Genomic DNA, 13,617 nt, shown 5'->3' with positions numbered 1-13,617 from the left:
GATATTTCCCCACCTGTTATCTTGCTCGCCACTATGCAAAGTATCATGATGATCCGACAATGTCGAGAAAAAGGCAGCTTAGACAAAAGCCAGCCAAATTGACAGGAGTTATCGTATACAGGGGCAAATTACATGGGGTGAGATCTGCTATCCTCCTCCTCACAGCTGCGATTGGGCGCGCCGGACAGCATACCTGGGGCGTGGCAATTGACAGCGAGACCTTGACGGTTGTTCCCTGCTCGTTGAGATTTCCGAACTCCTCATTGCGATTCAGAATGTTCTCTCGTAGCCTTCTAGTTGCCTTCGCTTGATAAAGTCATTGAATCTTACATATATCGCGGGTGAGTTCCCACTGATCTGCTCCATCGTCCTCTCCCATCACGGGTTCAGTCTATTGGTACTGCCCATCCCTATCTAAATCACAATGGACAGTGAATCGGACGTCAAGCAAATCAAGGATGTCACCCCGGCCTCTGCGGTGCTCGCCAACGAGGGCGACCTCTACGAACGACGTCTCTCGCAAGCGGAATGGGAGAAATTCGGACAGACCAAGCGAGGTCTCTCGCCACGTCACGTGCAGTTGATGCAAATCGGGGGTTCGATCGGTACTGGTCTTTTCGTTGGAATCGGCGGCAGCTTGAGCAGAGCAGGCCCCTTGTCTCTGTTCCTGGGCTACCTCTTCTGGGGTCTGTTGTTCATCTGGCCGACCAATCTGTGCGTGGCCGAAATCGCCGCCTGGTTACCTGTGCGAGGTACCATCTTTGAGCTTGCCGGTCGTTATGTCGACCCGGCGCTCGGTTTTGCTATGGGATGGACATATTTCTTCGCCGGTGTCATGTTAGTCTGCACTGAGTATTCGGCCGTTGCCACAGTCATGCAGTACTGGAACACCGATGTTAACCCGGCTGTTTGGATTACCATGACATTGGTGGTCTGCTTCCTGTTGAATGTGGTTGCCGTCAGGTAAGTAATCCACAAGAGCTCTGGATAGATCACTTGATGGCTAACGCAAATTCAGATGGTACGGTGAATCAGAATTCGTCATGGCCTCGACCAAGGTGCTTCTGCTTATCGGCTTGGTTCTGTTGACGTTCATTACCATGGTCGGGGGAAACCCCAAACACGATGCCTACGGTTTCCGTTATTGGAAGAACGGACTGGCTACGCATCCGTACTATGCAAGTGGCAGTACAGGCCGCTTCCTAGGGTGGTGGAGTGTCGTGAGATACGCAGCATTCACGATTGCTGGTCCGGATCTAATCGCACTTGCGTCTGGCGAGATTCAAAACCCTCGACGAACGATCCCACGAGTCGCAAAACTGGTCTTCTATCGTCTCGTCGGCTTCTACGTAATCGGTGTGTTCGCCGTGGGAATCATCTGCTCCTCTCGAGATACCAGACTTATTGGGGCCATTGAGAATGGAGACGTTGGCGCTGCTGCGTCACCATGGGTCATTGGCATTCAAAACCTCGGAATTACCGGACTGCCTGGCTTCATCAACTTCCTGATTCTTCTCTCTGGGTGGTCATGTGGCAACGCCTACCTTTACTCATCCAGCCGAACGCTCTATTCCCTGGCTCGCGATGGACAGGCGCCAAAAATCTTCATGAAATGTACCAAGTCTGGTATCCCGATCTACTGCGTTATTACAGTCACCTTGATCTCTTGTGTCACGTATCTAGTCGCATCCGACAATGCGATCAAGGTGTTTTTCTGGTTCGTTTCTTTAACCACCATCGCTCTAATCATGACTTATACCGGTATGCTCTGGGTCTTCATCGGCTGGTACAACGCCTGCAAAGCACAGGGTCTCGACCGCGCCACCTTGCCGTACAAGGCTCCATTCGCCCCCTACTCGGCATACTTCGCCATCTTCATTGCCTGCTTGGCCATGCTCTTCATCGGATTTGACGTGTTTGTGCCGTGGGATACTCAAGGCTTTGTGACTTCATATTTCGGCCTCGCGTTCGGAATCGTCATGTTCTTCTTCTGGAAGTTCTTCAAGGGCACCAAGTTTGTTGATGCCAAGACCGCGGATCTGTACAGTGGCAAGGCTGAGATCGACCGTGAATGCAGGCACTGGGAAGAAGGTGGCCTGGAGGAGAATGAGAAGCGGAGACTCGCTGAGATGAATGTTGTGAGGAGAGCTTGGGAGAAGATGTGGTAGAGAAACCTTGTTTGTTTGCTTGGAATGCCTTTCTATCTGCCATGAAGGCGGAAGATGCTCATCGTTCATCAAGGCCTAACTACTTAGGTATCCAACCTCTTGTAACTCTAATCCTGTGAGGTGTGCACTTTTACACGTTCATCGGGCCATGAGAGGTGAAGTTACCACCGTAAAAGGCATTCCCCATGGTATTGAACGTACCTCCTGCGTAGTTATTGTTGATCGAGGTAGGCATTGATGGGGAAGGCAACGATGCCTGTCCGCTTCTTGGGGTCCTCCCACGCTCCCATTCCATGAGAAAGGCCTTGGAGCATGCTGCGGCAGTCGCAGCAGCATATGGTTGGAACTTCTTGTTCTTGTGGCTGTCGGCGTAGTCGCCGACACCCTTGATGATGACGGTAGGGAAGTTATCCCATACCCCTGCGCCTTCCATCTTAAAGCCAATGACGCCATCTGCAGCATTCATCGCGTCCCGGTGCTTGCTGGACCTGATGACTTGGTCGGCAGATGAGAAAGCGCCAAAATGAATGCGTGGAAGCTGGTCTTCCCGTACCGTCTGTCGCTCAACTGCCTTGGCTATATCGCATTTCAAGTACTCACAAGACGCTCTCTGTGCGGCTTCACAGTCGTGGCCATCGTCACATGCCTCACATAGTCCAGGGATATGATGTTTGTGGTCGTACTTGGCGTCAAACAAGACATCCTTCTCTCGACCTGGATAGTGCCAGGTCTGTCTGGTCTGCGAGAGGACTCTCAATGCAGCGATGCTATTTGCCCTCGATTGCCCGCCTGTCTTTTGGGTTTGGAGCATGGACAGGAGAGTTCGGATGTCCTTGCTTGGTCGCCCAAAGTTGTCACCGATGGTGTCTTTTCGAGTGATTCCATCTTTTCCCTGTCGCCCAAAGTCTGATTGCACAAGGCTGGTACTGATGATAATGTCGCCAAGTAGAATGTCTTCCTTGTGGTGGTCCCTCGCCGCTCCAGCGCAGAGGCCAACTAGTAAACATAGTTTGATATCTGGGAAGCCTGTGCAGAAGTAGGCGGATCCACTTGCGGCTCGTTCCTTCCCCATTCCCGGCAGCAAACTTAACAGGACGTTCGATGTGCCACATCTTTCCTCCTTTATATCTGTTTGGGTCGCCTTCTCCTTTGCTGTAAGTGTCAACATCATATATGTCATCAAGGGTAGCCTCGACGGCATCGAGCTCCTCGACCAGGGCACAGATAATGGCGACTTCGAATGTCAGACGGGTTTGTGGCTGTGGATAATTTGGCATCTTTCAGGAGCTTGTTTGGTCTTCGTCGAGTAGTCGAAAGAGCTCGAGACATCGATTGGATGATATACTGTACCGGGTACTCGAAACAGTGCCAACGAGCGATGTACTGAATGGCAGCCTGGTCTGTTGGGCATGCCAGCGCCACCCAGGTCATTGGGGCCATCGGCCTTGTTAGCGTCCTCAGCCTCGACACCGCACCCCACGACCCAAAGCACTGAGCGTCATTTCTTGAGGCTAATACTATTTAAACTGAGGCTTTGCCCCAGCCTGATGGTAGGTAGCAGGACAACGCATGCTTATGCACCTTCCAACGGAGGTCCAGGCTCACCGAAGAGATGGTTCGATCTCAAACTTCTACAATCCTTCCTCGTGCTTGAATTAGTCTCGAATCCCAAGTCGTAATATAAGCGAGCCACCGTCGAACGTCTTGAAGACCTCCCGACTCGACCATGTCCATGCAGAACGACTTTGCGGGTACATTTGACAGCGCAGGTCCCCAGATATTGAGTTCCCAGATCAACGCGACCACAGTGAATTTTGGACAAAGCGCGTCTACCACGAAAGACAAGAAGGCGATCCTCTTAGAGTCTCTAAAGTATAAAAACATAAACACGCGCTGGTCAAGCATCAGAGAAGAGCATGTACATACTTGCAGATGGCTATTTGAAGAGACGGAGTTTCAAGACTGGCTCACGCACCGCAAGGCGCACGAAAATCATGGCTTCTTATGGATCAAAGGCAAACCTGGATCTGGAAAGTCCACGCTGATGAAGTATGCCTGCCTGGCAACTCGAAAGGAAATGAAAGGAAAAGGGTTCACAATCGTGTCCTTTTTCTTCAACGCTAGGGGCGCCTTGTTGGAGAAATCTACAGCTGGATTGTATCGATCACTTCTCTGGCAACTACTGAAATCGCAAAGTCTTGATTTCATCTCCCAGATCTTGGACGATGTTATGTTGGACGATTTCTTATCAGAAACGTTCTCATGGACCCTCGAGTCTCTTGAATCTTTGTTTCGAGTGGTTATAAAGGAGCTTCGGTTGCCTGTGATTTGCTTTATCGACGCGCTAGGCGAATGCGATGAGAGCCAAGTCCGACAAATGGTATATTTGTTTCAACAGCTTGGGCAGATAGCCCTACAACATCAAATCCGTTTCCAAGTGTGTTTCTCAAGTCGCCATTATCCTCGGATTTCGATTCGCAAAGCACAAGAACTTGTCCTAGAAGGCACAAGCAAGATATCATCAACTACATCGCGGATATGCTGACTATTGGAACTGGGCCATCAGCTGATGAAATCAGGAGCGAAGTACAAAGAAAATCAGGCAGAGTATTCATGTGGGTCGTACTTGTGGTAGACTTGTTGAATGAAGAGTATGATCGTGGCCAAATGTCCGCTCTTCGCCGAAGTCTTGACGAAATCCCGGAACAACTGTCTGATCTCTTTCAGAGGATCTTGACGAGACACTGCAATAACCCAGACCAAGTACTTCTCTGTCTGCAACGGTTACTCTTCGCAGAAGAGCCACTGTCACCTAGACAACTTTATTGCGCGATCCTAGTCGAGACTGATCCAGATATCGTGATGGCAGCCAATCAGCCTGAGGTGGTTGTCAAGAACTTCCTTCTATCTTCATCCAAAGGCCTTGCTGAGATTGTTAATTCACCTCCTACTGTCCAATTCATCCATGAATCTGTACGAGATTTGCTCCTGAAGGAAAATGGATTGCAAAATCTTTGGAACGAACTTCGAGAAGCGTGCAATGGTCAGAGTCACGGTGCTGCGTCTCCTACCTGGCCGCATGGAAGGCCGACTGTCTCCGCTCTAATACTATATTGTATCAGGGTAAGAAGCCCAAGGTGGTAAAACCCGCTTTATGCGATGAGAGACATTATCCTTTTGTACGTTATGCTGCTGATAACGTATTATTTCATGCCGAGACCGCTGCTGCTAGCCATATCCCTGAAGAGAGATTCCTTGCAGAATTTGATTTTCCTGTGTGGATTGCTCTTCACAATACATATCTCGACGTGAAGGCCCGACAGCATACCGCCAAAACCAGGCTTCTTTATGCCCTAGCAGAGGTGAACGTACCGAACTTGCTAAAGTCATGTTCCATGAAATACTCCTATCTCGACATCGACGAGGAACGTTTTGGGACACCGCTCCATGTCGCTCTCGCCGCTGGCAGTGTCGATGCAGTCAAGACCTTTCTCGACCTCCGAGTAGAAGGTCTTGCGGCAGAACATCCTGCTCGAAACTACTTGAGAAAATACAGCCTTGAATGTACAAAGCGCACCAAAACCCATTGGGGCGTTGCATTTCAGCGGCAGTCTAACTTCCTTTTTCATTTGATCGAGTGTGAAGAGGAAGCTGTTTTCGCCATATTTCTGTGCACCGCTAGTCCTCAAGAATTACTGGAATATGTAAGTGATATTGACAAGAGTGGCAGGACGCTACTGATAGCGGCTGCTACGCGCGGCCTATTCAAGGCTGTTGAGCTCCTCGTTCAGCAACCAGGCATAAAACTCAACGCACAAGATCATTCCTTCATGTCCGCGCTGCACTATGCAGCAGACGCAGGCCATGCTCAAATCGTTCAACTTCTTCTCGAGAAGGATGAAACCGATGTCAACGTTGGAGACCACTCTCTCGAGACCCCTACCAAGCTAGCTATAAAAGGACAGCAATTGGAGGTAGTCAGGATTCTACTTGCGCTGAGGCCGGGTGAACTGAAACTCCATGCAACTGGCTACAAGACAGGTGATGCTTATGATAAAGCTTTCTTATCCTATGCTGTTGAGGCGGGTTCCAAAGAAGTTATACAGATACTACTTGAGACCCACCAAGAAGAGGTGTACTTAAGGGATAGTTCTGGTAGAAACCCCTTATCCTACGCTGCCCAGTGGGGCTTAGCAACAGGTGTGGAGGTGTTGCTTAAGACCTATCAAGTCGACGTCAATTCAAAAGACAAGCATGGCAGAATTCCATTAGCTTATGCTGCTCAGAGTAACTCTAAGGAGGTTATACAGGCGTTTCTTAAGGACCCTCAAGTGGAGGTCAACTCAAGGGATGAAAATGGTAGAACTCCGTTGTCTTACGCCGCTGAATGGAATTCTGAGGGAGCTATGAAGGCTTTACTTGAGACTCATCAAGTGCAAGTTGATTCAAGAGATATGCAAGGAAGAACGCCGTTCTCATGGGCGGCGTCTAGTATTTTTGGACGAAGGGATGGAGTATGGGCGAACCTAATGAATATAGGCCACGCAGACCCTGCTATAAAGGACAACGACTCAAGGTCTCCATTATGGTATGCTGTGAGTCAGTATGATGATGGACAGGTCGACTTCCTTCTTCAGACCACTGGGGTTAACTCAAACTCGAGAGATATCCATGGTATCAGTCCACTTCAAGTGGCTGCTCACTGCGAAAGACAAAAAACAGTCGTGGATTTGCTCGACAATGACGAGATCGAGATACGAGACGGGGATTGGATCGACCCAGCGGCAGAGCTCTTTCCATGCATTTACCCCTTTATACTCTTTAAGATGGAAACATCTGAGTCCAGACTTTGTTTCCAGCTGATCAGAGACGAATGGCTCGCTAGGCAGGCAGTCCTGTCGAAAAAGAATGAAGCTCAGAAGGAACAAACGAAAGAGGACCAAGCGAAGACCGACACCTCTCGTACGCGTGTGTCGCGCGCTCGCAAACGGGCCTTGTCAGTGAAGAGCGACGCTCTCAGCGTCCGAAGTTCCAAGCGATGAATCTGCGCAGAACCAGGAATGGTTTCTCCCGTTCCCTTAATACTTGGTGGTCTACTCACGGAGGTCTCTATGTAGTATGGATAGGGGTTCTCGTGGTATTGAGCCTATAGAATATCGGACGGCCTGATGAGATTGGCAGAAGGATGGCTACCCGGGATTGTGAGTGCAAGGTCGGGGCACAACTTGACCTATCCAGCACGTCTACTGTGGACGGAATGTCTTAAGAGCCGCAGAACACGAGTGCGGCCTAGAAGGGGTCACAAATCAGCACCTTGGATCGAAAGGCACCGATCTAATCCGCCACAAGACTGACTCGTATCACTTACCGAAGGAAACTTCCCTCGGCCGATGGAAATGACAATCCGGCCCTGACGCCATCACAACATGTCCGTTACACCACAAGTCAAAACGCGTGGGAATTGCGCAACGAGGTGTGGTCCTTTCCGAAACCGCTCTTCCCTTCAAGACACATTGCGAAATCCTTCTGCAAAATGCGAAGAAGAAATGGTGTCATAGTCGACAATACTTGGCATGGTAAAATCTGGCATACTGAGAGGAGCGTTCGTGACTCGTGAATGGATGAGAGCGATAGTACAAGAATCTTTCGGTGGGCTCAAGATGATTGTATTCGTTTTACATTGAAAAAGAACCACGTGCACGTGATCGAGCTTCTAGTCCACCATGATGAGCATTGACAAGTGGACAAATGGCCACTTGGAGTATTTAGGACGGAGTAATTGTTTCATGTTATCTATCGTATGGCAACTATTATTTACCCTATTGTTTCAAACTTGATTGAGCGAGGCAACTCAACTCAGCCTAAGTGGGACCCGAATAAGTCGACGAGTTTCGCCCCAGCCTCGTCAACGTGATCATACAGATCGGCGTGGATCAGACCATCCACGACTCAAAGTTCTTTTGGCTCGTTCGCTTTGGCCACGCCATTCTCGCTGTACCACTTCGTCGCGGCTCTCGTACCAGTGATCATCAAGAGCGGCCTGGGTGCGATCATCTCGTTGAACCCAAAGGCATCAAAAGTGGCCATGATATCCCAACTCCCGGGTAGGCAAGTATTAGTTGCACGCGGATGGTTTGCCCGTGGAGTGCGATCGTAGTTTGCCAAGTCCTTGAATGAATCTGGCAGGTCGGCAGGGACATGTTCGATTTTCTCCGGCAGGAGATGGACGATGGGCACCTTTTCGCCGCCGACCTCGACCTCGCCGTTGCGGTCCTTTGCTGCATTTGCGAGCTGCCCTTGCAGGATCGACATGTTGGAGGTATCCTTGTCGAACCCTCGGAGGGCCATGGTGCCCACGCACACAGCAGCAACGGTGGCACATGCTTTGATGCGGAGGTCCGTCTGCGTGGCAAACGGTGCATAGCCGCCAGCCGCACAGATACCCAACACCCCAATCTTATCAGGACTGACGTCCTTTCGGCCGATGAGGTATGTTGACCGCACACTTGATGTCTTCAACCCGCTGATAAGGATCTTCCAGGCTTCTGGGCTCGCCCTCAAAGGTGAGACAGAAGAAGCCGGCCTGGGCGAGTACACGGGCGTAGTTTGCTGGAGATTGCTCTTTGACGGAGGTCCATGGGTGGCTGATGACGACGGAGGCCCCAGACCTATCCGGAGCGGCCTCCGCTGGGTGGTAGAAATGTCCAGCGAGCTTGAGGCTGCGCGAGTAGAACGACACGGTTTGAGGTGATTTGGGTGAGGCCATTTGATTCCGATTCTTGGGCTTTGCACTTTCTTGATCGCCGGATGAGAAGCTTTTTTTGTCGACTTAGATTGCTACCATTCCTGGCATCATATTGTTGATGTCTTTATGCAGCTCTCAGATCACTTCCACCGACATTGGAGACAAGACGATTAGTGCCGGAAGCGATGAGGGCATTCAAACTCCCCTCGGCCACACTGACATCATATCGTATCTGTGCTGTCGGCGTAGATCAAAGACCAGCCATGCAACACAAGGCACGACAGGGAGCTGGCGGTGACATTACGAGATATCTGTTGGTGACAGTGCTTGAGTCGTCCCTCCTCGACCAATCGTAATCGCTGTGCTCATCCCATTTTCGAGGCACTAGTCCGATGCCCGACACGCTAGTCCGATCTCGACATTGGACGCCTCAGAGCTTAATCCCCAGAGAGCCGATGCTGTCTCTTGGTCAACGGCCATAATGATATCTCCTGGTTGGCTACCACGTCAGCAGCCACGAGTTACTTCTTGATGGAGACAACGACCCGTCTGGCACATGTCATTTCGGTTCCGTTTCGTCAGGCCCTAAATATCTCGCTTCTCCCTCACCAGCAACAGCGAGACTGGACTCCACGAAGTAGCCCTCAGTGAATCGCTCGCGCCACAGTGTCTGCAATCTCGATCAGGAAAGGCCCAATCCAGTTGGCCGGTCTTCTGTTCCGACCCGCTGAGGACGGTTCGCCAAAACGGCCCGGTATCGTTGTCATCCATCCTGGTGACGACGTCAAGGAGCAGACGGCGCAACTGTATGCAAAGAAACTTGCCGGGGAAGGCCTCATTACTGTCAGCTACGACGATTCTTATCAGGGCGAGAGTGGAGGCGAGCCTCACTTTCTAGAAGATCCCGCGGCAAGAGTCAGCGATGTTTGGGCGGTTGTCGACTACCTGCAACAACTGAACGGAGTCGACCCTGAGAAAATCGCCGTCCTCGGCATCTGCGCCGGGGTGGGCTATGTTGTGGTTACTGGGAAGGCCGTTGCGACGGTCAGTATGGTGAAAATCGGCGACTCGGCTCGTTTGGGATGGTACGGCTATGAAGACCCTTCCAAACACGTCGATCGCTCAAGATGGCGGCTCAGCAAATCACCGCCGAGGTCACCCAGGGCGCCGAGCATGCTGCTGCCCCATACGTGCCACCGCACCCGGACGAGAAGACCCCGTACGATTTGAAAGAAGCGAGTGATTACTATCTCACTCCAAAATGTCGGCATCCAAGAGCGGCGAATAAGATGTTGTACGACAGTGTTCCGCGCGTGATGACCTTCGATGCATTCCATCTCGCCGACATCTTCTTGAAGCAACCGGTTCTGCTGATCGTGGGGGAGAATGCAGGTTCTAGATGGCATACCGAGAAGTTGGACAACTTGATTGGTGGAGCGACCAAGAAGATCGTGGTCCCGAAAGGCACCCACATGGACTTTTACGACAAACTTCCATTTGTTGATCCGGCGGGTCCAAAATGCTGCAACATTTTTCAAGGAGCATTTATCTTGAGAGACCGAAAAGCAATGGTTGTATCAATAGTCTTGCTAGTGAAAGAAGGAGCGTTCCCATCCTGTATTGGCCTCCTTTATCAGGACCATCTTCTCCCATGGCTTCTTCAATTTCGGCCAAGGACACGGGTGGAGGGAATTGAATGGGGTAAAGGACACGGCTACATGGGTCCTATGAGCGGTTGGTCATGGTAGGCCTAGGGGTGTGTATCCCCATAACAATCAAGTGTTGAGAGCGTAATTTTGGCGTCTATTGGTTAATCAAGTGTGGTGATCGATTGTTCTTCCGATTTTCTAATGCAGGCGTAATGCCTTCCTCGCTTCAAGCATGGAGCTACGTTTGATTCCGAACAGTATCGTGCGCTATGTCGGCTGCGTCAAATATTTCGCCCATCTCGTCAGCTGCTCCCAAATCGAAACATGGCACGTCGGGTGTCTGATTGATTAGATTCATCCAGTATGTCTCGTCAAAGTAGGTGGTCGATGGACCGAAACATAGAGATGGGTTGATGGCAGCCTTCGGCATGAATTCTGCATCCATGGTCCCCGCGTCAAAGGTCCAAACACTTTGCGAAGAGATCGTCTCACCTGATGTTGGACGAGAAGGTGGCAGCTGCCGCCGTTCGGACAAACTGTCTGTTGCCACATCGGCGCCCAGCCTTTGTCTGGCGTTTTCTAGTTCGATGGCCATGCCTGTTGATGCATTCAATATCGCAGGAATGCGCTGCCAACGCTTCTTGAGGACAGCGTAGCACTGTCGAACGATAGCGAGACCGGAGCGTGCAATTGGACTGTATGAATACATAACACTCAGCCTGTTCATCACTTGCTGTAATATGTAGTCAATCCTAGCCATGAATTCGTCATTTTCACGTGGTAGATGTTTAGCCGCCACGATTGAAAGTAATAGTGATGCGTCGATGGTGTAGAATGACAGCCCGAAAAGCTTGTATTGGTGCAGCCCAATCCCCATAAATGATCGATTCTGAGATTCCAGTGTCACGATCGCAGCTTGCAGCGCCGCGCGGTGGCTCTCGACGTGGTGCTCCATGTGCGGGCGGTGTAATGCCATCAGTATTAGGTTGGCCTTGGTGAGGATGTCTTCTCGCTGTTGATTTAGATATGGATATTCGTCGTCCCATGATTTGTCCGGGTTCTCATATCGAAGTGTCGGTGGTAGCAGGTCCATGATATTGTTCACCTCGTTATGAAGCCGCTGAGTGACAGTATAATCTTTTAGAAGAGGTCTGTCGGCTTTCAAAGCTTTTACAGTATGCCATACATTCGAGAGCCGATATAAGAAGAGATTTTGGGAAACAGTGTTGGGCCGATCTTGGTCGACTAAATCTACTTGAGTGCCTGGAACGCTGATCGGTGGATTAGGGGGGATATTGCACTCGATTGGCTCCCTCATTTCAGTCGTCAGGATGAATGGCCCTTGGTCGGCCAAGTATCATTGAAGTGAATCTATTTCGATCGGCTAAGGTCAATAACAGTATGGTGGTGTCGCGCGAGAACCTTACGTATCCCATATACACAAGTTCATCCACAATCGCCGTTTATGCTCTTCATCCCACACATGACTCAATGTTGTCTCGAGGCTACACGTATCTTGCTGGTGGACGTCCTTCTGCTGGTGGATCTCAAGCTCTTGGGCGGACCTGAAGTCTCATCAGTTGGAGAATGCAGAGGTCGATTTTGACCAACTCAACCGGATTGCGTTTCCCAGGCTATGCCAAGCTTCTATACCCTTTCCAATGTTCTTCAACCACTTTGGACGGCTGTGAGAGCCACATCTTCTCTTTTTGGCTGCGTCATCAGCTCTATTCCAATGTCACTCTATTTCTGACACGAGGCGAGATCAGCCGGCGATAAGAACGCCCAGACAGGGGAATCGAAAGGCAGAAACTGTATAGCAAGACCCAATACTTGAAATAGTAATGCTGAAAAGTAGTAAAGTTCTCTCGAGACCTCTTCATGGCTGAAGTGTGGTATGGTTTCCAAGTTGGCCTCGGACCAGCAAGTCAACCAGCAGTCAAAATAGTACTTATCGAGCATGGAGTACCGCCAACTGACATCACTGAAGAACGACGCCACTAGCTGATTTATAGCCATCCTGGAGGGGAGCCAGGAAAAGAGCGCACTTGATGTGGTACATGAGCTAGGCTTGACAGGACGGTCCAAGGCGGTAGAATTGGCATGCGACGCGTTGTCCGGCTGAACAAGCAGGGGTTCATGAGCTACTAAGTCAACTCGAAGTGTCCTAATAGTCACAGGACCAACTCTTACCTGCTTAAAATCCACCAGGGCGTTATTTCCCTTGGTCAGCGAGTAGCCCGGGTCGGCCGTCTGACAGTCTGACGCGGCACTCGACCCAGCTGTTCCGTCGAGTGCTCTTGCTGTTGCTGCCGCTGTCGCTGGCACGACCTCCGCGCTGGCAGCCTCTCCCGGGCGGCCTGGTTCATTAGATGGCCTGGATCAAAGGGCAATCAGAATATGACTCTGGTTCCAGGAGAGAGATGAGCCCTAAAGTGATCGTTCCAACTTACGATCTTCGGTGGCTGAAAAGGCATTTAGAAACAACGTTACGGGCGATGCAGTTGCTGCAAGGCTGGCTGCGGTCACACTATACCGCTTGTTAGAGGTTCGGGAAGTGGCTGGGTGAGTTTCTCGTGTGATCAACGTTTTGTTTTCGACGGTGGCACTCAAAACACGCGTTTGTAATCTTCATCTGTGTCCAGGACTGAGGCAGCTTGGAATCTGCAAATGACGGCACAGCCATCTCACTCAATTAGGTCATTGCAAGGTACATCGAGATCGTGGCGCTACCAGGACCCAGGGTCTAATTGCTATTAGAGCTATCAACAATACCTCGTACATCAGTTGGCCTTGGCGTTTTCGCTGGACCTTCCCTTTGAGGAAATGAGGATATTAGATTTCTCGTCGATGGCTATACGAGTATGTACTGTACAAAGGTGCTTAGGGTATAACATTATGTAGTATTAGTATCATTATGCCGGCGGATGGGCCGCTTCAGCCTCGGCCAAGCTGGGGCGGTCAAGATGGCGGTGAACTGTGCGGCGCCCAACTATGTACTGGACTGTACATATGTACAATCCTCCGTCCTTGAGCTAGCAAGTTATAGCGGCAG

General features: G+C 50.6%; 6 protein-coding genes across 6 annotated transcripts; 3 read left to right on the top strand and 3 right to left on the bottom strand.

Moving 5' to 3' along the window:
• Positions 1–424: 424 nt before the first annotated feature.
• On the top strand, positions 425–2,168 carry A1O9_01981 (uncharacterized protein; the record flags this gene model as incomplete). Its single annotated transcript, XM_013407556.1, has 2 exons — positions 425–963; positions 1,019–2,168. 2 exons carry the CDS (start codon positions 425–427, stop codon positions 2,166–2,168), a joined length of 1,689 nt encoding a protein of 562 aa, XP_013263010.1.
• A 130-nt stretch (positions 2,169–2,298) lies between these two features.
• A1O9_01980 (uncharacterized protein) lies at positions 2,299–3,445 on the bottom strand (the record flags this gene model as incomplete). Its single annotated transcript, XM_013407555.1, has 2 exons — positions 2,299–3,253; positions 3,279–3,445. 2 exons carry the CDS (start codon positions 3,443–3,445, stop codon positions 2,299–2,301), a joined length of 1,122 nt encoding a protein of 373 aa, XP_013263009.1.
• Positions 3,446–3,894: 449 nt separating this feature from the next.
• Positions 3,895–7,210, top strand: A1O9_01979 (uncharacterized protein; the record flags this gene model as incomplete). Its single annotated transcript, XM_013407554.1, has 2 exons — positions 3,895–4,548; positions 5,291–7,210. The coding sequence occupies 2 exons, from the start codon at positions 3,895–3,897 to the stop codon at positions 7,208–7,210; spliced, it is 2,574 nt and encodes an 857-aa protein (XP_013263008.1).
• A 907-nt stretch (positions 7,211–8,117) lies between these two features.
• A1O9_01978 (uncharacterized protein) lies at positions 8,118–8,934 on the bottom strand (the record flags this gene model as incomplete). Its single annotated transcript, XM_013407553.1, has 2 exons — positions 8,118–8,551; positions 8,673–8,934. The coding sequence occupies 2 exons, from the start codon at positions 8,932–8,934 to the stop codon at positions 8,118–8,120; spliced, it is 696 nt and encodes a 231-aa protein (XP_013263007.1).
• A 510-nt stretch (positions 8,935–9,444) lies between these two features.
• Positions 9,445–10,143, top strand: A1O9_01977 (uncharacterized protein; the record flags this gene model as incomplete). The annotated part of the gene is made up of 2 exons (XM_013407552.1): positions 9,445–9,560; positions 9,600–10,143. The coding sequence occupies 2 exons, from the start codon at positions 9,445–9,447 to the stop codon at positions 10,141–10,143; spliced, it is 660 nt and encodes a 219-aa protein (XP_013263006.1).
• A 315-nt stretch (positions 10,144–10,458) lies between these two features.
• A1O9_01976 (uncharacterized protein) lies at positions 10,459–11,880 on the bottom strand (the record flags this gene model as incomplete). Its single annotated transcript, XM_013407551.1, has 2 exons — positions 10,459–10,627; positions 10,805–11,880. The coding sequence occupies 2 exons, from the start codon at positions 11,878–11,880 to the stop codon at positions 10,459–10,461; spliced, it is 1,245 nt and encodes a 414-aa protein (XP_013263005.1).
• Between the last annotated feature and the right edge of the window lie 1,737 nt (positions 11,881–13,617).

This window comes from Exophiala aquamarina, assembly GCF_000709125.1.
Source record: "Exophiala aquamarina CBS 119918 chromosome Unknown aczIA-supercont1.2, whole genome shotgun sequence".
Taxonomy (NCBI): domain Eukaryota; kingdom Fungi; phylum Ascomycota; class Eurotiomycetes; order Chaetothyriales; family Herpotrichiellaceae; genus Exophiala; species Exophiala aquamarina.
Note: the sequence above shows the minus strand (reverse complement) of the source record. Positions and strands in the feature narration are given on the sequence as shown.